The sequence below is a fragment of the Ovis canadensis genome, chromosome 19, assembly GCF_042477335.2.
Source record: "Ovis canadensis isolate MfBH-ARS-UI-01 breed Bighorn chromosome 19, ARS-UI_OviCan_v2, whole genome shotgun sequence".
In the NCBI taxonomy this organism is placed as follows: Eukaryota; Metazoa; Chordata; class Mammalia; order Artiodactyla; family Bovidae; genus Ovis; species Ovis canadensis.
This window is the reverse complement of record NC_091263.1, coordinates 26,562,382-26,583,822: the sequence shown is the minus strand read 5'-3', so window position 1 is coordinate 26,583,822 and position 21,441 is coordinate 26,562,382. Positions and strand designations below refer to the sequence as shown.

The following is a 21,441-nucleotide window of genomic DNA, read 5'->3' as shown; positions in this document are numbered from 1 at the left end:
GGCAGGGGCAGATAGATGTATGCTGTTTCTGACAATAGGCTGTGAGCTGTTTTAGAGAGACCTTAACGATGGACACACTAGCACTGACCGGAGACTTGCTCTTCAAAGTGAAGGTGGAAGCATTCTCACTACACATTCTTCCTTGTTGTCCACACACCACGTAACATCATTTCCTGACCCAGCAATGGTGCCCACGGGACTCAAACAGCATGCCGCAGAAGCCCCTCCACTGTGCGGTCTCCTCCGCCCTGCCCTCCTGGGGGAGGGAGGCCATTAGGGATGAAGGCTCGTGCGGGCTGGGACCAGCTGGGTCGGGACGCCATGTCTGCCTTGCCCACCCTGGTCTGCAGGCCTTTGAGGACATCTACCTGGAGGAGCGGAAGACCATCAAGGTCCTGCTGGAGTACGCCGACAAGATGTTCACCTACGTCTTCGTGCTGGAGATGCTCCTCAAGTGGGTGGCCTATGGCTTCAAGAAGTACTTCACCAACGCCTGGTGCTGGCTTGATTTCCTCATCGTGGACGTAAGTGTGGCCCCTGAAGGGAAGAGAGGGGCGGGGGCGCCTTTGCCAGTGCGAGAGGAGCTGAGGCTGAGGGATCGGAGGACAGAAGGACAGGTGGCGGGAGTTCGGCAGGCTGACGTGGAGGCTCTTGGCTGTGCTGCAAGGCAGGCAGAGGGGCAGGAGATCCGAGTCTGAGGTCACGGAGGGGAGGCAGTCAGAACCCCCAGCCGGGGGACAGGGAAATATAGGCCCTGCTCCTGGGAGAAACTGGACTCACTGTGGGGGTCAGTGCATACAGTCCTGGCAGGGCTGTGAGCCAGGGCAGGAATGAGTTCTCACCCTCTCAGGACCACCAGAAGCAGGGCACTGACGAGCCTGTATTACAGCCCTCACCGCGCCACCCTGTGGAGTGTCCATCAGGACCGCTACACACATGGCCAGTTAAGAGCCTACATGTCTACACATGAGAGGGGGCTGTCTGTACAGGAGACGGAGTGAACCAAAGGCCAGAGGGCAGGGGCTTGGGGAAGGGGTGCTGGGCAGATGGGAGATCGTCCTGGCTCAGGTAGAAGGTACCACAGCGGGGAGGATGAGTCGGGGTGGAGTCATCTGCAAGAAGGAGGAAAGCCATGAACATGGGCTGGGTGAGGGGTTCCGGCCAGCTGCCCCAGGGCATCTGGTAGCTGGCAGGCCATGCCAGTCTCTGATGTGTCCAGAACGGCCTGGGGTAGGAGGCTGGCATGTCCTCTGGGCACCCGGTGGGCAGATGGAATGCATCCCCTTCCCCACAGCTCCCCAGGCCCCGGAACCTTGTTGGGTGCAAGCAGGGTGAGTTTGGGGTCTTGCGGGGCTCCTGAGTACAGTCAAATGAGAGAGTAACCAGAGGGTGATGGGGGGAGAACTGAGGCTCAGGGTGCAGGGCAGCCTTGGATCTGTGCTCCCTGAGGACAGAGGGAACATGGCGAAGGGCCCAAGTGAGGGCTCACCATCTGGCTGTGGTGCTTCTCCCACAACAGAACGTGGGCCAGGATGTGCAAGCTGGGAAAAGCTTTGCAGAAGACGTCCGTGGCTTCTGGGCTTGGCATCAGGTTCTGCCCACGTGCAGGGGCTCTGCTTCCTAGAGTTCCAGCTTAGGCCTGTGTTCAGCCCCTACAGCAGCCCCAGAGGCCCAAGGGGGGGACTCGACAGCCAGTGGGCCTGGCCGGGGTCAGGCCTCGGTGGAAGGTCAAGCTTGAGTGGCCCCCTGAGCTAGAGCATGCGTGCAGACACAGAGCCTCATGGGTGGGCCTCCTCACAGGAGACTCCAAGCCACCACAAGTGGCTGAAAAGATGCTAATGCTGGGGTAAGGGGTGCTGGGGTGGCCGTCAGGGAGGGGCTCTGGGTACGCTTATAGCCTGGGGCCCTCAGAGCCTCCCTGAGGTGACAGAAAGGACTGTGAGGGCTTCCTGCCAAGGGGCTGTGGGAAGGCCTGGGAGCCTGGCAGCTCTGCCCTGGCCCCCTCACCCACCTGTTTGTTCTTGCAGCTTCATGGGACTAACTCCCCCAGGGCAGGCCAGACAGAGTCTGCAAAGATGTCTGGGGAAGCCCACCCTACTCCCACCCTCTGCCACTTTGGAGAACTTAGCTGAGGCCAGGCCTTAGGGCCTGAAATTCCCAAGATTGGAGAATCAGCCTGTGGAGAGGAAAACTGAGGGTCGTGGCAGAGAAGGGCCTGGCCCAAGAAAAAGGAGAAGGAAATGGTGCTGGAATCCAGCTTTCCTGACGCTGGCCATGTCCCCCCACCCCCATCCCCACACCCCATGGAAATGGTGGACTTCAGGCCTCAAGATCTGGAGAAAGGGGTTTCCATGTTCAATTCGTGCAGTTTTTAAAAACTGCCGAGCATCTCCTATATGCAGGTGCTATAGGAGATGCTGAGGACCTCAGGGAACAAAATAGACGAAGTCACTGCCTGCGTGGAGGAAGGTGCTGGGAACCGGAAACATAACACATGAGCCGGCTTTATATAATATTACACTGGTGATGGACACATGGAGAAAAAGAAGTGCAAACGGAAGGGGATTAGGAGGGCCTGGACTCCGGGAGAAGGGAAGCCCCAGATTACAACTTTAAACAAGCGGGCTAGAAATAGGCCAACTGTGGCGATGTTTGAAGGAAGTTGGGGCTAGCCAGGCAGGTGTCTGCAGAACATTCCAAGCAGAGGTTGGAGCAGCAGTGCAAAGGTCCTGTGGTGGGAGAGTGCCTGGGACACTTGAGGAACCACAAGGAGAGCAGAGTGGCGGGAGCAGCGGAGAGGGGACGGGAAGTGCAGGAGTTGAGGCCAGACTGCATGGGGTGGAATGCGTGCAGCCTTTGAAAAACCATGGGCTTTTATTTCGAATGAAATGGGAGGCACTGGAGGGCTTTGGACAGAAGAGTGACATCATCTGACTCATTATGAAAGGATCACCCTGTCCAGGGGAGGGGAAGTGGCAGCAGGGGGAAGGTTGGGAGGCCATGGCAATAATCCAGGGGAGAGATGACGGTGGCCTGGCCAGGATGGCGGCAGTGGAAGCGGTGAGAAATATTTGGACTTCTGACATATTTTGAAGGCAGAGCCAACAGGAAATCCTGATGGGTTGGATGTCGGTGTGTGAGACAGAGAGAAGGCAGGGATGATGCCAAGGCTTGTGGCTTGGGCAGCTGGAAGGATGGAGCTGCCATCAGCTGAGATCGGGTGGAAAGGCGGGGCAAGCTTGGGAAGGAACAGACAAGGGCGGCCTGCTGGGGACTAGCTGGGGAGCCTGGCCAGACCTGGTCCCTGGGACCCTGGCCTCAGCAGCAGGTCCCTGGGAGAGGCCCCTCGCCCTCTCCAGAGTGGGGACCAGCATCCTCGAGGGGTGAGTTGGGGGAGCATGGAAGTCCATCCTGGGAGTCCTTGGAGGAGGCAGCTCCTCCAAGCTCTTCTGCCCAGCCTTCTCCCAACCTGCGCTTCCAAGCCTGAGAGCAGGCTATGGGGGTCACACCTCCCCCCCACTCCCCATGGCCCCTCCCCACCCCCAGGCTGCCCTCAGAGCCGGGTGGTGGTAATGGTGATAGCCGGCGAGGTCCGGCAGGAGGTCACTTCCAACGTGCGGTCACTGGCCAGCAGTGACATAAGGAGGGATTGGATGCCCATGGAGCTTTAGAAGGATCAGGTTCGAGGGGCAGAAATGTCCCGGTGGGGGCAGGGCAGAGGAAGCAGAGAGCAGTCCGCAGGGGCTCCGTCTGAGCCTCTCTTCCCTGAAGATGATAGAATGTTGCAAGGTTCAGCCTTGAGGAAATGCCCCAGGTTGGTCTGTCTGCTCATATTCAACTCAGGATGGTCCTTCTTCCCGCGAAGAGTCTACTCTGGGGGAGGGGAGGGGCCAGCCCAAAAATCTGATTTGAAGGAAAGCGCACGGGGACCTAAAGCCACCCAGGCTTTGTGGCCCTGCTCTTCCACACTAGCAGGTGGCTTTGGAACTCCGTTTTCTCATCCGTAGAATGGGGAGATGCATTCCAAGGCCTGGGGTGGTGGAGCTATCACAGACACGTGTGTGAAGTACACACAACAGGCCCTTGGTGAAGGCCTGAAAGCTGGGACACGCCTGGCCTTGGCCCCAGCCTCTTGGCCCTGGAGAAGGCTGGCCCAGCACAGGACAGCCTGTGAAGACGATCCAGCCGGAAACCATAAAGCCTGGACACGAGGAGGCTCTCTCCTGTCCAGGAGAGAGCTGAACTCTCTCACTGGCTGGCTCTCACTGAACCCAGCCTGAGTTCGGTGGGCCAAGAGCCCTGCCACCGGTCTCAAGCTGGCCTCGTGGCCTCACCGCCCTGTCTCCCACAGGTCTCGCTGATCAGCCTGGTTGCCAACGCCCTGGGCTTTGCTGAGATGGGCCCCATCAAGTCACTGCGGACCTTGCGTGCTCTCCGACCCCTGCGAGCCCTATCACGATTTGAGGGCATGAGGGTAAGAGGGGTGCTCTCCTCATGGGAGCAGTGGGTGGTGGCTCCATAAAGGGGACCCCCAGACTCACTTGCTGTCCTGCTGCAAACATGTGTGAGATCTCCAGGAGGTACGGCTGGGCTTAGAGGTGCCCGGAGGTGGAGAGCTGTAAGAACCTCCCCCCAGGCCTGATGCCTCAGCCCTGTGGGCTCCACGAGGGCCTGAGAGCGCTGGACAAAGGAAAGGAAGCAAGGGCTGGACCGCAGGCGTCTCAGCTGCAGCCCAGCCCCACCAGCCCGGGGCCCCTTCAGTTTCTGCTCTCCCATGGGGCCTCGTGTCTGTGGGTGCCCTGGCTCCATGTGCTCATCTGTGTCCCCCACCTCCTGACAGACACAGGTTGCCTCTCCTCTATCCAGGATCGGCAGTAGGGCAGGGCTGGTGAGGATAAAGCAAGCAAGGAAGCAGCCAGTAGTCCTACCGATCAGAGAGCAGTTTGATTTGCTTAGTAAACTCTTTGGCGCTATTTTCTAAGTGCAGAGAGCTCTGCCTTTTTTCCAGTCACTAAGTTTTACCGAAGAATGTGCACATTTAAGGCAAATTTAAAAGCCCACCAAGAAAAAACATTACCCGTGATATATAGCAAGAAAGCAAGCCTATATGTTTGTGTGAGTATGTTCTTTGTTTTTTATTGTTTGTACGAAATGTGCACGGTTCTGTTGTGACTTTAGCAGATACCTCTGTGTGTCTCTCACTGACCCAGAAGACACCACTATACAGCCCCATTCGGTTGATGGTTTTGAACTTTGCCCACATCCCCAATCCATGGAGAAACAAACTGCTTATTTCTGGTGGGGAGCCATTCACAAGTGAATAATCCGACCTAAGTTAGATGCTCCCAAATGTGCAATAGGAGAGAAAACACTTGGTTCTGGGGCACGGGGACATGGGGGAGACACTAGTTACCAGGATCGCCTCTGCTGTGGCTATTGGCCACAGAGCCAGCCAAAGACAAGTGCGAAAGCTGGTTCCTCACCCTGTTCCCATGTTCATCGCATGCTGGGCCAGGGGCACCCCCCCACTTCCTCTGCACGTGTCCGCATGACCCGTCCTGGCACCATACCCACCATAGAGCCCCACGCCAGCTCCGCCTCCAGTTTGTGTGGCAAACATGTTCCTGGCTCACAGACAGCTGGGGACTAGGTCCCTCCCTGGAGTGAAGTCCCCAGTTCTTTTTGCCAAGGATGCCTCTCCTGGGAGCTGTGAGTTTAAATGAAGAGAGCATGGGGCCATGGCTCCACGGGGTCAGAGGGCCGCTCCCTGGAGAGGTCAGAGGCACAGTGTGCGCACACCGCCCTGCCAGCCCTGATCCCATCACCACGTGAGGGGGCCGTCAGAGCACCCTCCACGCGCACCACCTGGAGATCCCCCAGGCACACTTTGCGGGCGAACACTCATCCATCTCAGGAGCAGCAGCCCCAAAATGAACCAGAAACTCAGCTCAGAGAGTGTGTCTCCAGAGACCCTTTCTTCCCCATCAGATTTCTGGCGTACTATGTAGCAGAGACCGTGTTGAAAGTTAAGTTTGAAGGTCATGGATTCCAGGCAGGGCTATGAAGGATAAGAAGAGGCTCTGAGCTGTGTGAGTGTGGGATGCAGAGCAGAAGGCACGTGTGTTCTCTCTCACTGCCCACCAGAGCTTCCAGCCATGGGCCGTCCTTCCTTGGTGACAGGGAATGTTCCCCACCCCTACCCGCACAGGGACCTATACCAAGGGGGTTTAGTAGGTTGAGGGGGGCCGTCTTACAAAGGGTGTACATGCTGAGCGCCCCCAGAAACTGAGTCTGTTCTCTGCCCACTTGAGGTTGTGGTCAACGCCCTGGTGGGCGCCATCCCATCCATCATGAACGTCCTCCTCGTCTGCCTCATCTTCTGGCTCATCTTCAGCATCATGGGTGTGAACCTCTTCGCGGGGAAGTTTGGGAGATGCATCAACCAGACCGAGGGAGACCTGCCCCTGAACTATACCATCGTGAACAACAAGAGCGACTGTGAGTCTTTCAACGTGACTGGCGAATTGTACTGGACCAAGGTGAAAGTCAACTTTGACAACGTGGGGGCCGGGTACCTGGCCCTTCTGCAGGTGGTGAGTCCTGTGGCGGGCGGTGGGGGGACTGCCTTCCTCTCACTGGCTGACCAGCGACAGGCACCTTCCCCTGGGCTGTGGGCAGGAGGGGGACAGCGGGGCCACTCTGGATCCTCACAATAGGGTTGTGTCGCCCAAAGACTCTCCAGAGACTTCTCGTCTGTTTGGGAAGGTGCCAGGTGTTCCTTCCTAAGGAAGATGCTACACTTTCCAAATATCGCGTGGGACTCCATGCTGCGGCATCTTACCCAGCTCACTTTCACTTTTCACTTTCCTGCGTTGGAGAAGGAAATGGCAACCCACTCCAGTGTTCTTGCCTGGAGAATCCCAGGGACAGGGGAGCCTGGTGGGCTGCCGTCTGTGGGGTCGCGCAGAGTCGGACACGACTGAAGCGGCTCAGCCGCAGCAGCAGTCAGGGTGGCTCCTCGCACTGTCAGTTTGCGGTGCGATAGCACAGGCGGCAGATGAATGACCGCAGGCACCCAGGGACTGAACTGTTAGCAACATTGTGACTCTGGCCACCCCTCTGTTATACATGGCAGGGATTCCTCCTGCATTGTTTAAAAGAATATATTTACTTTCATCTCTAATGTGCAAGCTGTTTAAACACTCACGGCCCTACCAACGTTTCTATTGATTTGTGAGGACGATGGCTTCAGTGACTATAACGCATAGCATACGAGTAGCCTTGACAGCAGAAATTAACACGTAAAGCTGCAGCTTTTTCTTCTTGTCCCAGTGCAAAGCCCAGACACCGGTCTCTAGTGCTGAGCAGAGGGAAACTCGGCACATCCCCTCACACCTCCATTGTTGTTTTTGTTGTCTAGTCGCCCAGCCATGTCCGACTATTTGTGACCCCATGGACTGTAGCCCACCAGGCTCCTCTGTCCATGGGATTTCCTAGGTGAGATTACTGGAGTGGGTTGCCATTTCCTTCATCAGGGGATCTTCCTGACCCAGGGATCAAATCTTAGCCTCCTGCACAGTTTCTGCATTGGCAGGTGGGTTCTTTACTTCTGAGCCACCAGGGAAGCAACCTCACCCATCTCCTAAATCCCAGGAGTAGCTTTCTCCAGAGTCCCTGAAATACCTCATGGGGAACAGGATTAGAGCCCAACCCAGAGAGCCTTCCCTTCTGAATGTCAACACTTAGAAGGAAAGCCCCCTGTTGTAGTCTGAGAGCTGCCTGCCATTGCAGACACAACCACACAGTGGCTAGGAAGAATTCGGTCATGGGCACCTTGTAACCTCGGGTGGTCCCCAGCAGGTGCCACCGCATCTCCAGGCCTCTCTGTGCGGGTGAGGCCCCGTGGCACAGGAAGCTGAAGCAGTTGCCTTCTCTATGGCTGCTTTGCTTTCCCCATCCACCCTCCCTGACTCATAAAACCTCTCAGATGTGGGAAATCTGTGTAGACCAGCTTACACCCTGAAAAGAGGCTCAGGACACAATAGGATTATGCCGAGGACACAGATGAGATCCGCTAGGTAGTCAGTCTCACCACCAAGCGTGTCCCTCAGCTCTGAATCATCCTAGCAGCCCAGACTGGGGCCGTCCATGCAACTGGCACCAGGACCCTGTCCTGTTTGGCCTCCTCTTTCCTGCCATGCCAGAACCAGCGAGTGTGGCCTCGCAAGAGCCAGTTGTTATATTTCCCGATATTTTGTGAGCCATTATTAAAAATTAGAGTTATAAACTTGTAATTAACTCAACGATATTGAAAGAAAATAAAAACTTGCCGTTGCCGCTTGTTCTCAGCTATGCTCTTGAGGCTACGCACGCCTGTTATAGTCACACCATGGAAACACTGCAATGCTGTGCTCCTGTGCCTCTCTTCCCAGCACTGAGTTCAGTAACAACACTTTGGCAACTTGAGGTTGGCCATGATGGGAATGTTTACACAGAGAAGTTGGCAAACACAGTCAGGGCTTTTTTCGTGTATAATTTTATGGTGTTTATTTTTGGCTGTGCTGGGCCTTCATCACTGCCCGGGTTTTTCTCTAGTTGCAGCAAGCGGCAGCTCTCTCTAGCTGCCGTGTGTGGGCTTCCCATTGGCTTCCCTTGTTGCAGAGCACAACGTCTAGGGTTCAGGGGCTTCCGTAGCTGTGGTTCCTGGGCTCTAGAGCACAGGTTCAGTAGCTGGGGCAAACGGGCTTAGCTGCTCCTCGGCATATGGGATCTTCCTGGGTCAGGAATTGGACCCGTGTCTCCTGCATTGACAGGCGAATTCTTCACCACTGAGGCACCAAGGAAGTGCAATCAGGGCTTTTATTTTTCCTTCTGGAAAGCCATTTGTTGTTAGTCATTTGCCAACACACCACTAGCAAAAGGACCCCCTTAAGTATGAGGGAACATTAGGATTCTTGAGGGACATCCTTGGAAAGCTGTGGAGCAGAAGCCCCAAGGCTTATGACAGAGAGGACCAGGTCAGCACTGAGGGCTGCCTTAAACCAGAGCAGAGAACCCCAGTGTCCCCTCTCTGTTCCGGACACCCCTGTAGGCCTCTGTGTCAGTTTAGAATCTGAAATGAATGCAGATCTGAAGGGTAGTCTCTTGGCCAACATCAGAATGCTTATTCCCCCATGAAATGACCTTCCTGGAGTGTCTGCTTGGCTGCTTCCCCTCCGCCTCAGCCCTGAACAAGAAGGCCTTTCCCCGACTGCCCAGCCACTTGGACACCGCTGAAAGGGTTAGCTTCTAGTGGGAGGTTACTTCCCGGTCCCATCTGTCCAGATAGGAGCCCAAAGTAGCTCCATAGATGCAGAATTAAATTTCCTTACTCTTGTCTCTTTCTTGCAGGCAACATTTAAAGGCTGGATGGACATCATGTATGCAGCTGTAGACTCCAGGGGGGTAGGTTGTCACGCTGGTCTCTCTCCTTGAATCAGTCAAGGTTCCAAGCACCCAAGGTTCCCAGCTGCTCAGCCACCACAGAAACAGGGTCTGCATCCCAAAAGGGCCAGGTCTCTTGTGTGAGCCCAGAGCTGAGCCTCTCTGGAATGCCCTTGGCTGCCCCCGGGACATGGTCGCATGGTCTCCTGGGGACGCCCCAGATTCTCAGATATCTTGTGAATGGTATTCACTGTCATTTAGTTGAACCAAAATCCTACCCCTGGAGGAGGGGGTGGGAGCAGCAAAGACCCAAAACAAGTTTCTCTGTGGTCCTGTGCCCGCCCCACATACATACACCAGCCACCATGTCACACTGACCGCTGAAGGCTGGGAGACACCCTCATATACTCAAACCTCCCAGTGGCCCAGGGGCAGGAGCCATGCAGGGACACAGCACCAGCTCCGAGCCCGGCATGCCTGGCCTCCTCACCTGCCACCACCCAGCCTCCTCAACTCCATCCGCGCCCGCCCCGCACACGCACACGCACACCCCGGGTGCTGACCTTCCTCTGACACACTCGGCCAGCCCATCCCCCATTGCTGCCTGCCTGACCTGTCTGCTTTCTCCCCTCTAGTACGAGGAGCAGCCCCAGTGGGAGTGCAACCTCTACATGTACATCTATTTTGTCATCTTCATCATCTTTGGGTCTTTCTTCACCCTGAACCTGTTCATCGGTGTCATCATTGACAACTTCAACCAGCAGAAGAAAAAGATACGTAGAGCACAGGCCCACCAGGCTGCAGGGCAGGGCTGGGTGCCAGGCCCCTGGCAGCCTCTCTGGCTCCTGGCCCCACTCCTCCTTCCTGCTGGGGACTAAGCTCCGACCGGGTTGGGGTGGGAGAGGGGTGTATCCATGATGTGACCTGCTTAGGCCCGTAAGTGTGTAACAAGGGGCCCCACGCCTGCCCTAGTCTGAGAGAAGAGGCCCCTGAGAGGAGCTGGGGTGAGCATTGGGACTATTCACCTGGCCCATGATCAGGGATCATGGGGGTGGGGTGGGGAGCCACCGCACAGAGGCCTGGGTCTTCCCAGAGTTCCGTCATAGAAGCTACGATCGGGTGGCAGGCAAGCCAAGTGGGCAGAGGGAGCTTCCAGGATGGCTGAGCTGGCCAGGGGAGAGGATGGAGGTCGGGCTGCATTTGCAAGTCCCAAAGTCAGAGAGGAGCCCAAGGTGCATGGGGAAAGGGGCCTGGAGAAGCGGGTCAGGGGCGGTGGTTGAGGGGGACTCTCTGATGTAGGATAAGGCATGCTTTTCTCCCCCAGGAGAGGTAGTGAGGAGAAGGGCCACCCTGGCACCCTCACCAAGGAGGCTAGACCCCTGAGAACCCCCAGATGAGGCTGGTGCCTATGTCTCTGCACTTAGGGGGCCAGGACATCTTCATGACAGAGGAGCAGAAGAAATACTACAATGCCATGAAGAAGCTGGGCTCCAAGAAGCCCCAGAAGCCCATCCCACGGCCCCTGGTGAGCAAGGCTCTCGATTCGGTGGGCGTGGGGAGGATCTGCCCGAAGGGAGCCCTGGGAAGCCCCCACGCCACAAGACCAGCTATCGGGGCCTCTTCACAGCCTTTTGGTGCCGCCTGGGGCCCTTGGCCTGTCCAGGGAAGGAGGGACCTCCAATCATGCACAGGGGCCTCAGTCTCATGGAGGTACAGGAGAAGGCATGAGACAGCCTGGGAGCCCAGGGATGGTCCCCTCCCACAGGAGCTTCTGAGTGAGGCCCCTCCTCCCCTACAGCACTTCAGGCTTTCCCCAGGGAGGGCTGGGCAGCCCCGTGTGTAACCTCATCCTTGTAACTTCCTGAGCCGTAGAGTCCCCAGCTGGGTGGGGCCTGGGGGGGCTTCTGGGTTCTCTGCTAGGCTGACTCCCTTGGCCAAATCAGGCCAACACATACCCGTGTGTGTGTGTGTCTGTGTGTGTCTGTGTGTATGTGTGTCTGTGTGTGTGTCTGTGTGTGTCTGTGTGTGTGTCTGTGTGTCTGTGTCTGTGTGTGTGTCTCTGTGTGTGTCTCTGTGTCTGTGTGTCTCTGTGTGTGTCTCTGTGTGTGTCTGTGTGTGTGTGTGTACTGGAGCAGGATGGGGGCAATACTTAGGTAACTCAGGTGAAAGTGTTCCTTGTGACCCTGCAGACTGTAGCCCACCAGGCTCCTCCGTCCATGGGATTCTCCAGGCAAGAATACTGGAGTGGGCTGCCATTTCCTCCTCCAGGGGATCTTCCTGACCCAGGGATCAAACCCAGGTCTCCTGCATAGCAGGCAGATTCTTTACCAGCTGAGCCACCAGGGAAGCCTAGGTTATGCAGGTGGTGGTACTTAAATCATTAGCTTGTAAGGGGCAGCCCCAGTTTTTGCATCCAGTTCATCCATGTCATCTGACTCTTTCCTGTTCTCCATGCTCTGGTCTAGGTTAGGAGTATGTGTGTGTTTTCAATTATTTATAATCATCTCTCTTCCCCAAAATGGGGGTCCCCTGGTGGATCAGATGGTAAAGAATCTGCCTGGAATGTGGGAGACCAGGGTTCAACCCCTGGGTTGGGAATATCCCCTGGAGAAGAGCATGGCAACCCACTCTAGTAGTCTTGCCTGGAGAATCCCATAGATTGAGGAGCCTGGCATAGTTCATGAGGTCACAAAGAGTCAGACATGACTGAGTGACTTACACTTTCCCCAGAATAATGTTACAATTCAAGACACATATAAATACAGTTTCAATGGAATAAATAAATTCCACAGAAAGAATGGAGAAATTTTGTTAACCTGAGGGCTGAGACAGTTTCTAGAGCTGAACTTTAGATCTGACCTTGAGCCTTCAGACAGTGGGAACAAAAAGAAAAGCTTGATGAACAATGGGCTGAGGAAACTTGGGGTAAGAGAAGTCCTTTCCTGAAGTGCCATGAGAGATGGCGTCTGGGACAAGGAGCACGGAGCTGGGCCTGGAAGCCCAGGGAGCTTTCAGCAGGGAGCCAGGCTGTCCAGCACCCTGCCTTTTTCCTCTCCCCGTGATAGTCTGTGAGCATTGGACTGTCCAGAGGGTGGAGTAGGAGGGTGGGTGGTCTGGACTGAGCGGCAGCAGACTAGGCCTGCCAGCCTGCCTGCGGCCCCTGCTGAGCCCTTCCTTTGCCCTTCCTTTCAGAACAAGTACCAGGGCTTCATATTCGACGTTGTGACCAAGCAAGCCTTCGACGTCTCCATCATGTTTCTCATCTGCTTGAACATGGTGACTATGATGGTGGAGACAGACGACCAGAGCCCCGAGAAGGTCAACATCTTGGCCAAGATCAACCTGCTGTTCGTAGGCATCTTCACAGCCGAGTGTATCTTCAAGATGGTTGCCCTGCGCCACTACTACTTCACCAACAGCTGGAATATCTTCGACTTCGTGGTTGTCATCCTCTCCATCGTGGGTGGGTATGCAAGTCAGCTGGGCAGAGAAGGTCTCCCCCGGCCAGGCATCTCCCTCTCCCCCAGCCCCTGATCTGTGCTCCATGCCAGTACACCAGCTCCCTGCATTCTTTGCTCCCTACAGTCTTTCCTACCCCCACCCCCCACAATCACACACACACATCTGGGAAGGCCACTCGGGCCAAGGGGCCAGCTTGGTAGAGGACCCACCACCCCCTCCTGGCCCCACCCTCCCTGAGACCCTGGAACACAGCTCTCTGTTTGGAGAACTTCAAGGGTGCGTCTAGGAAAGGGAATGGGGCCTGTGGGGGTTCCCTGCCTTCCCAAGGGAAAGCCTTCAAGCCCAAGGAAGAGTCTCCAGAGTTGGGAGGCAGGTGGCCCTCTAAAGTAGACGTTAACCCTGGAGATAGACTTTCTGGAGTTGAGAATTGCCACCTAGCCATCCTGGTGTGTGCCAGGCTTCTTCAGACATCGCTTGCCTCATGCAATTCACCATATAAAGTCAGTACCAAGGCAGGGAAATCGTTCAACTAGGGAGAAGATGAGATAGGAATCACACATAGTCTACTCAGGCTGATACAACAAAAATAGCAGACTGGGTAACTCATAAACAACAGAAATCTACTTCTCACAGATCTGGATGCTGGAAGTCCAAGAGGAAAGCACCAGCATGATCAGGTTTTCTGCTGAGGGTCCTTTTCCTGGTTCATAACCCACACCTTCTTGCTGTGTCCTCAGAAACTGGAAGGGGCTAGGGAGCTCCCTGAACCTCTTCTTTAAGGGCACTAAGCCCATTCATTTGGGCTCCACCCTCATGAAATTAAGCCCCTCCCAAGGCCCCACCTTGGGGAAGAGAAAGCAATGGCACCCCACTCCAATACTCTTGCCTGGAAAATCCCATGGATGGAGCCTGGTGGGCTGCAGTCCATGGGGTCGCTAGGAATCGGACATGACTGAGCAACTTCACTTTCACTTTTCACTTTCATGCATTGGAGTAGGACATGGCAACCCACTCCAGTGTTCTTGCCTGGAGAATCCCAGGGGCGGGGGAGCCTGGTGGGCTGCCATCTATGGGGTCGCACAGAGTCGGACACGACTGAAGTGACTTAGCAGCAAGGCCCCACCTCCCAATACCATCATCTTTGAGGGGGGGATTTTCAACATACGAATTTAGGAGGAGGCAGAAACACTGAGAACAGAGCACATGCCCATATCTGTTTGACCTCAGAGCCCAAATTCCTTCTTTAAAGAACAGTTTTATTAAGATACACTTTACATAACACAAAACCCACCCTTTCAAGTGTGCAATTCAGTACTTTTAAGTATATTCACATGCCTGTGCAACCATCATTATGCTCTAAGTTTAGAATATTTTCCTTACCCCCAAAAGAGACTCTGCACCCACTGAGCTCACCAGTTTCCCTCTCCCTACCTTCTGGCAGCTCAGCTGGTAAAGAATCCGCCTGCAATGCAGGAGACCCCAGTTCGATTCTTGTGTTGGGAAGATCCACTGGAGAAGGGATAGGCTACCCACTCTAGTATTCGTGGACTTCCCGTGTGGCTCAGCTGGTAAAAAATCTGCCCACGATGCAGGAGACCTGGGTTCAGTCCCTGGGTTGTGAAGATCCCCTGGAGAAGGGAAAGGCTGCCCATTCCAGTATTCTGGCCAGGAGAATTCCATGGACTATACAGTGCTGGACATGACTGAGCAACTTTCACAGTCACAGCCAGCCACCCCCTGGCAGCCACTAATCTAAAATTTTGAGGGACTGCCAAACTATTTTCCAAAGTGACTGCACCACGTTACAGTCCCAAATTCAGTGTAGGAGGGTTCCAGTTACTCCATATCCTCACCAACACTTGTTCCTCTCTGTATATTTTAATTATAGCCTTGCTAATTGGTATGGAGTGACATCTCATTGAGGTTTTGCTTTGCATTTCCCTGATGACCAATGATGATGAACATCTTTTCACGTGTTTATTGGGCATTTTCCTTGGTATATCTTGGTATATAACAGGAGAACTGTCTTGGAGGAATGTCTGTTCCAATCCGTTGCTTGATTTTTTAATTGACTTATTTGTGTTTTTGTTGAGTTGTAAGAATTCTTTATATATTCCAGAGGCCAGTCCCTTATCAGATACAAGATCTGCAGATGTTTTCTCCCATTCTCTAGGTTGTCTTTTCACTTTCTTGATTGTCACCTCTTGGAGCACAGAGGTCTTAACTTTAAGTCCAATTTATCAGTACTTTCTTTTGTCACTTGTGTTCAGAGCCCAATCTGGACCCTGCCCGCACAGACCTCTGCCATAACTGGCTTTCATCTTTCTGCCATGTATAGCCTCTTCAGCGGCACAGAGGGAAAGACAGGGGCCAAGAGAGGGGCTGCCGTGGCTAGAGTGATGCGCAGATGCTTAGAAGCTGGAAGTGGGCTCAGGAAATGCTCCAGGAGGTCTCAGGCGGGGATCAGGCTGAGACCGTGCCTGGTGGGACTAGAGAGGATCTTTTCTCTAAAGCAGGTGTCAGGAGCTGGAATGGAGCCCTGAGGGACAGTCTCAAAGATTCCAGGAAGTGTAGACTATATTCAGCAACTACTGGTCGCAGAGCTTGTGTACCAGAGAGGCAGGGTTAACAGCTCAACTTGGAGCCAGAGTGTCTGAGTCAAATCCCCACTTCTCACCAACTAGGTGGCAACTTGGATAAGTGAGCTCACCTCTCAGTTTCCTCTTCTGGAAAATGAGGATGCTAGTATCAGCTCACCTCCTCGGGTAACTGGAAGGGGTAAACGGATGTGTCAGTTGCTCAGCCCAGGGCTCTATTGACAGTGAACGCCTGACCCACATTCGTGAGTGGCATTATTATTAGGTTGGTGCAAAAGTAGTTGCCATTTTGGACCGTGAATTCTAAACCATTATAACTAGGCTCAAATACATCTTTATTCATCAACATAGGAGCCATTACAATCAACACATTTTTGCCAATGAGAAATAAGTGTTTATTCCTACAGCACCAAAATCCATGCCTTGGGATTCGACGAACTCTTGGAAAGCATTTTCTGCCTCCGGCTGGTTGTGTGTTGGTTGTTCAACGTGTGGTCGAGCCCTGTCATGGAGAAGAACTGGGCCCTTTCGGTCGACCAGTGCTGGCCGTAGGTGTTGCAGTTTTCAGGGCACCTCATCGATCTGCTGAGCATGCTTCTCATATATAATGGTTTCGCAGGGATTCCGAAAGCTGTAGTGGATCAGATGGGCGGGCAGCAGACCTCCGAACAGTGACCATGACCTTCTTTAGTATAAGTTTGGCTTCGAGGAGTGCTTTGGAGTTTCTTCTTTTTCCAGACACTGAGCTGGTCATCACTGGTTGTGGTATATAACCCACATTTCATCGCATGTCACAATAGTTCGTTGTTGTTGCATACAATAAGAAAATGACTTCTCAAAAGGATGCTTTTTTTGATTTGCAGTCAGCTTAAGAGGTACCCACTTATTAAGCTTTTTCACCTTCCCAATTCGCTTCAAATGCTGAAAGACGGTAGAATGGTCAACGTTGAGTTTTGGCAACTTCTCCTGTAAGAGGATCAGCTACAATGATCCTCTCAACTGGTCATTGTCAACTTCCAATAGCTGGCCACTGTGCTCCTCATCTTCAGGGCTATCATGTCCTTTGCAAAACTTCTTGAACCGCCACTGCCCTGTGCATTTGTTAGCAGCTCCTGGGCCAAATGTGTTGTTGATGTTGCAAGTTATCTGTGCTGTTTTATAACCCGTTTTGAACTCAAAAAAGAAAATTGCTCAAACTTGTTTTTTGTCTAACATCATAGTCTAAAATAAATATAAAATAGCAAGTAATAAGTCATTAGCAAAAAAAATAATAAGCGAGAAATGCACATTAAAATGATGTAGAACCTAGCTACATTTATTTAAAATGTATCCCAATATCAAACGGCAGATTTCAACAGTACAAAAACCACCATTTCTTTTGCACCAACCTAATATATGAGAAGTCTGGAAAGTTCACTTGGGCCAATACAAGGCAAGTATATTCCATTCTTTCTTCTATAACTTACATCTATGCTCCTTGAAACTCCAAACTCAGAGTAGTCAGTAGAGATGGAGTGGGCAGGCCTGGCAGCTAGCAGGGGTGGGAAGGTCATAGGAAGCACCTCAGAGAGGCTGACTTGTGACAGGTGAGTGTGAGGAGTGTGCCAACTGCCTGGCTGGTGCCTCTTGTATTTCAGTGTGCACACGAACCACCTGGACTTGTTAAAACACAAGGGGTTTGGGTGTGCAGCTGAGATTCTGCATTTCTGATAAATGCCCAGGAAATCCCAAGGCTGTTGGTCCTCAGACAACACTCTGAGCAGCAAGGAGCTAAAAGTTCTAGAGTTCTGGTCCAAGCTAGGCCACCAGGGATGCTGAGCGAGTCCGCTGAGGCCCCTGAGCCACAATCTGGATAATGGGCCTCGTATGTGCAGGTAGGCTCAGGAGACTAAGGGGCGGAGGGCTGAGAAGGCACTTTGCAAAGGATGCAGGAACTGTGGGTCCTCTTCTGGACCATAAATGCAGAAATGGAGGCTCAGGTGGGTGGAGGCAGGGTCCTTACAGGCCCCAGGTGACCCGGGCCTCCACTCCCAGGCTCCGTGCCCCTCCCAGCAAGGCTGGGCCGGAGGGGGGACAGTGACTCCACCGCGGCCACAGTCTCCGTTGTTTCCCACAGGCACCGTGCTCTCAGACATCATCCAGAAGTACTTCTTCTCCCCGACGCTCTTCCGCGTCATCCGCCTGGCCCGCATCGGCCGCATCCTCAGGCTGATCCGCGGGGCCAAGGGCATCCGCACGCTGCTCTTCGCCCTCATGATGTCCCTGCCCGCCCTCTTCAACATCGGGCTGCTGCTCTTCCTCGTCATGTTCATCTACTCCATCTTCGGCATGGCCAACTTCGCCTACGTCAAGTGGGAGGCCGGCATCGACGACATGTTCAACTTCCAGACCTTCGCCAACAGCATGCTGTGCCTCTTCCAGATCACCACGTCGGCGGGCTGGGACGGGCTCCTCAGCCCCATCCTCAACACGGGGCCCCCCTACTGCGACCCCAACCTGCCCAACAGCAACGGCTCCCGGGGCAACTGCGGGAGCCCTGCGGTGGGCATCCTCTTCTTCACCACCTACATCATCATCTCCTTCCTCATCGTGGTCAACATGTACATCGCCATCATCCTGGAGAACTTCAGCGTGGCCACGGAGGAGAGCACGGAGCCCCTGAGTGAGGACGACTTCGACATGTTCTACGAGATCTGGGAGAAGTTCGACCCGGAGGCCACCCAGTTCATCGAGTATTCGGCCCTGTCCGACTTCGCCGACGCCCTGTCCGAGCCGCTGCGGATCCCCAAGCCCAACCAGATAAGCCTCATCAATATGGACCTGCCCATGGTGAGCGGGGACCGTATCCACTGCATGGACATCCTCTTTGCCTTCACCAAGAGGGTCCTGGGCGAATCTGGGGAGATGGACGCCCTGAAGATCCAGATGGAGGAGAAGTTCATGGCGGCCAACCCGTCCAAGATCTCCTACGAGCCCATCACCACCACGCTGCGGCGGAAGCACGAGGAGGTGTCGGCCACGATCATCCAGCGGGCCTTCCGCCGGCACCTGCTGCAGCGCTCCGTCAAGCACGCCTCCTTCCTCTACCGCCAGCAGGCGGGCAGCAGCGGCCTCTCGGAGGAGGACGCCCCCGAGCAGGAGGGCCTCATCGCCTACATGATGAACGAGAACTTCTCCCGGCGCCTCGGCCCGCCCTCCAGCTCCTCCGTCTCCTCCACGTCCTTCCCGCCCTCCTACGACAGCGTCACCAGGGCCACCAGCGACAACCCCCAGGTGCGGGCGTCTGACTACAGCCCAAGCGAGGATCTCGCTGACTTCCCCCCAACCCCCGACAGGGACCGCGAGTCAGTCGTGTGAGCGCAGCCCAGGGAGGGGGGCGCCAGCGCAGAGCATCGCGGCAAACCCAAAGGCAGCCCCAGCCCAGCAGCCGCTGAGCCGTCCGACCTTTGCTTTGGGCTTCGGGAGTGAGACAGGAGCCTCGGCCCCGTGGACCCACAAGGCAGAGTCCTGTGCACCGCGCTGATGGCTGGAAGCACTTGGCCGAGCTGTCCGTTTGGGGTTACCAGTCCTGGGGGCCGGGTCTGGTCTGGCAACGCCCTGGGGCTCTGACCACCACCTCCATCCCAGCTGCTGAGACAAAATACGAAACCAAGACTGTGTATGCTGTGAATGGGCTTTCATAAATTTATTATATTTGATATTTTTTTACTTGAGCAAAGAACTAACATTTTTTTTCCACGGGTGGATCGGCAGCGATTCACACTGCCTCTTCCTAACTCTGAACAAGAGTGTCTGGGAGCTGCTGGGGCTCTGCCGTCAATGCAAAAGTGAGATCTGGTGTGGGTCCCACGGGCCTTCACTGCCTAGGGGCAGAAAGGGGGTCCCCCGCCGCTTGGGCTGAGGTGCCAGGAGGGCTGAACCCCTTCCCCTACACACGAGTGCACACTCTCACACTCACAGAGGGCAGACACAAGCCACATGTGGCCTGGACTCCCTGAGATGAGCGAGGTGACCGGCCTTTCCCCCCGGCCCCCCACAGGTGGGATTCTTGTCAGCCAGGGCTCACTCATTGCCCCATTTCCCCCCTGTATGTTTATGCAGGCCACCCTGGAGTCAGGCCTATAAATACAACAAGCTTCCAGAAGAAAGTGGCCTGGCTCCCAGGGCTTGTCCTCGGCACTGACATTGCCTTTCTTCCCTGTAGAGCTTGGCCTCTGTTAGAGTATTAACATTAAGGGAAGGGCCTGAGGGAGGCACATACGTCCAGCCACCCAGCTTGTCCGTGCTGCCCAGCCTGGCTGACCCTGCCCCACAGGCCAGGAAGAGAAGGCTGAGCCCATGGGGTTGGGGTGAAAAGCCTACTCCACAGCCCCCAGCACGGTGCCCGCCAGCCCGCCTGGAGAATGGAATCTGCTGTCATCACCCAGGCTCTCTCTCCAGACCTTTCTGCCTCTGCCCGGGGCTGGGGGGGTGCCTGTGTGGACCCCAGCTCCTCTCGAGCTGCCAAAGCATGGGAGCGGGGAGGGCTGCCCGGGCCCCATACACGGAAGGGGCTCAGCCCAGTCCCAGGGCCCTAGGAGGGGAATGGACCCCAGGTCTCCTGGGAAAGGGAGTCGAGTGACCCTGGACCAGCGCCCCCCTGCTCAGCCCAGGGTCCCGGGGACACTGCACATGGGACCTCCTGGGGCAGGGTCCAGGCTGCCCATGGGTCTTGTGAGCAGGCCTTTTCAGGGAAAAATACTTTTTTCTAGTCCAATCACTACCACCCTCCCCACCCGCCCACCCCGCCACAGGGCCTCTTCAGCTGCTGACAATCCTACTGAGCATATGCAAATCTTTCAACGCAGAGAACTGTCACCCTGAGAGGGACAGTGGTGGCTGGTGGAGGCTGCAGGCAGGGGCTCGGCTGCCCAAGTCCACTCTCCAGCAAAGCCGCCCTCCACCCGGCGGCCACCTCACAGGCCGCCTCTCGGGGCAGCCCCGGAAGCCAGAAGCTGGCTGTCCTAACCTACCTCGCCGAGCCGTCGGGGGGGCCGGCCGTGGGGAGCTGAGGGGGAACCGCCAGCGGCGAGTCAAGTATTAACATTTCTTCTTGTCACTCGAGTTCCCTTGGTGGCAGCCCCAGCCACCCGCCACCCCCAGTGCTTTCTCTTCTCCCATGTTCCCTTGAAGTCGGCGCGGGACGTGGTTTTAACTGTCCGAGCACCACTCCTCTGAGTGGAAATCTTATTTTTGTAGCTCTCTGTGCTGTGCTCTCAAGGCTTGGAGAGGTATATGCCCTCCACGACACCTGGCACCCTGCGTGGGCAGGGAGGCAGCGGGCAGGCCGGCCGGGCTACAGGCCCAGCTGACCAGAAGGAGACCAGGGTTTTGTGTGTGGGGACAGCCCGGGAGCCGGAGGCAGGTGCTGGGGCCAGCCACTGACTGCAGACCGTGTCGCCGAGGGCAGGGCCGAGCGAAGCCGACTCCTCAGCTTTTAGCGTGTCTCTCATTGCTTTTTTTCCAGAACCGCACAGTGACCAGCAGGATGGGAGAAGGAGGGGAGGGCACAGGAGGGAGGGACAAGCGCCAAGTGCCAGCTGTTGTCGGAACCACCCGAGCACTTCGCACCAAACTTCGTGCATAAACAAGATACATATTTTTAACACAAACCAATAAATGGCTTACATGACCTGGTCTGGATTCTGTCCATTTTTTTAAGTATAGTTGATTTACAAATTGATAATATTGTGTTAGTTTCTGGTATACAGAAAAATGATTCAGTTGCACACACACATATATATTTGGGCGGGGAATAGATACCTGTGAAGTTGGTGTGTGAAGAGACATGACCCCAGTGTCATCAAATCCAGCCTTTGCATTTGCCTCTCTCTGTCCCTTTCAACTTTTCTCAGTGGAGATAAACTTCCTTGGCCCCAGATGAAAACCAGGCCAGCCCTGGGGCTTTTCCACTCAAGTC

The 21,441-nt window shown here is 55.0% G+C and overlaps 1 protein-coding gene across 5 annotated transcripts in view; it reads left to right on the top strand.

Annotated features, from left to right (window-relative positions):
* SCN5A (sodium voltage-gated channel alpha subunit 5) overlaps positions 1 to 21,153 on the top strand; it is a 105,194-nt gene extending 84,041 nt beyond the window's left edge. For 4 of the 5 annotated variants that reach the window (XM_069561497.1, XM_069561494.1, XM_069561496.1 and 1 more), the window contains 8 exons: positions 351 to 524; positions 4,352 to 4,474; positions 6,312 to 6,593; positions 9,391 to 9,444; positions 10,059 to 10,196; positions 10,844 to 10,948; positions 12,616 to 12,886; positions 17,599 to 21,153. In XM_069561497.1, coding sequence (XP_069417598.1) covers positions 351 to 524; positions 4,352 to 4,474; positions 6,312 to 6,593; positions 9,391 to 9,444; positions 10,059 to 10,196; positions 10,844 to 10,948; positions 12,616 to 12,886; positions 17,599 to 18,839 — 2,388 coding nt within the window. In that variant the 3' untranslated portion in view covers positions 18,840 to 21,153. Of the gene's footprint in view, positions 1 to 350; positions 525 to 4,351; positions 4,475 to 6,311; positions 6,594 to 9,390; positions 9,445 to 10,058; positions 10,201 to 10,843; positions 10,949 to 12,615; positions 12,887 to 17,598 lie in introns of all 5 variants that reach the window. The other variant, XM_069561495.1, reaches the window with a different exon arrangement.
* The last annotated feature ends 288 nt before the right edge of the window (positions 21,154 to 21,441 follow it).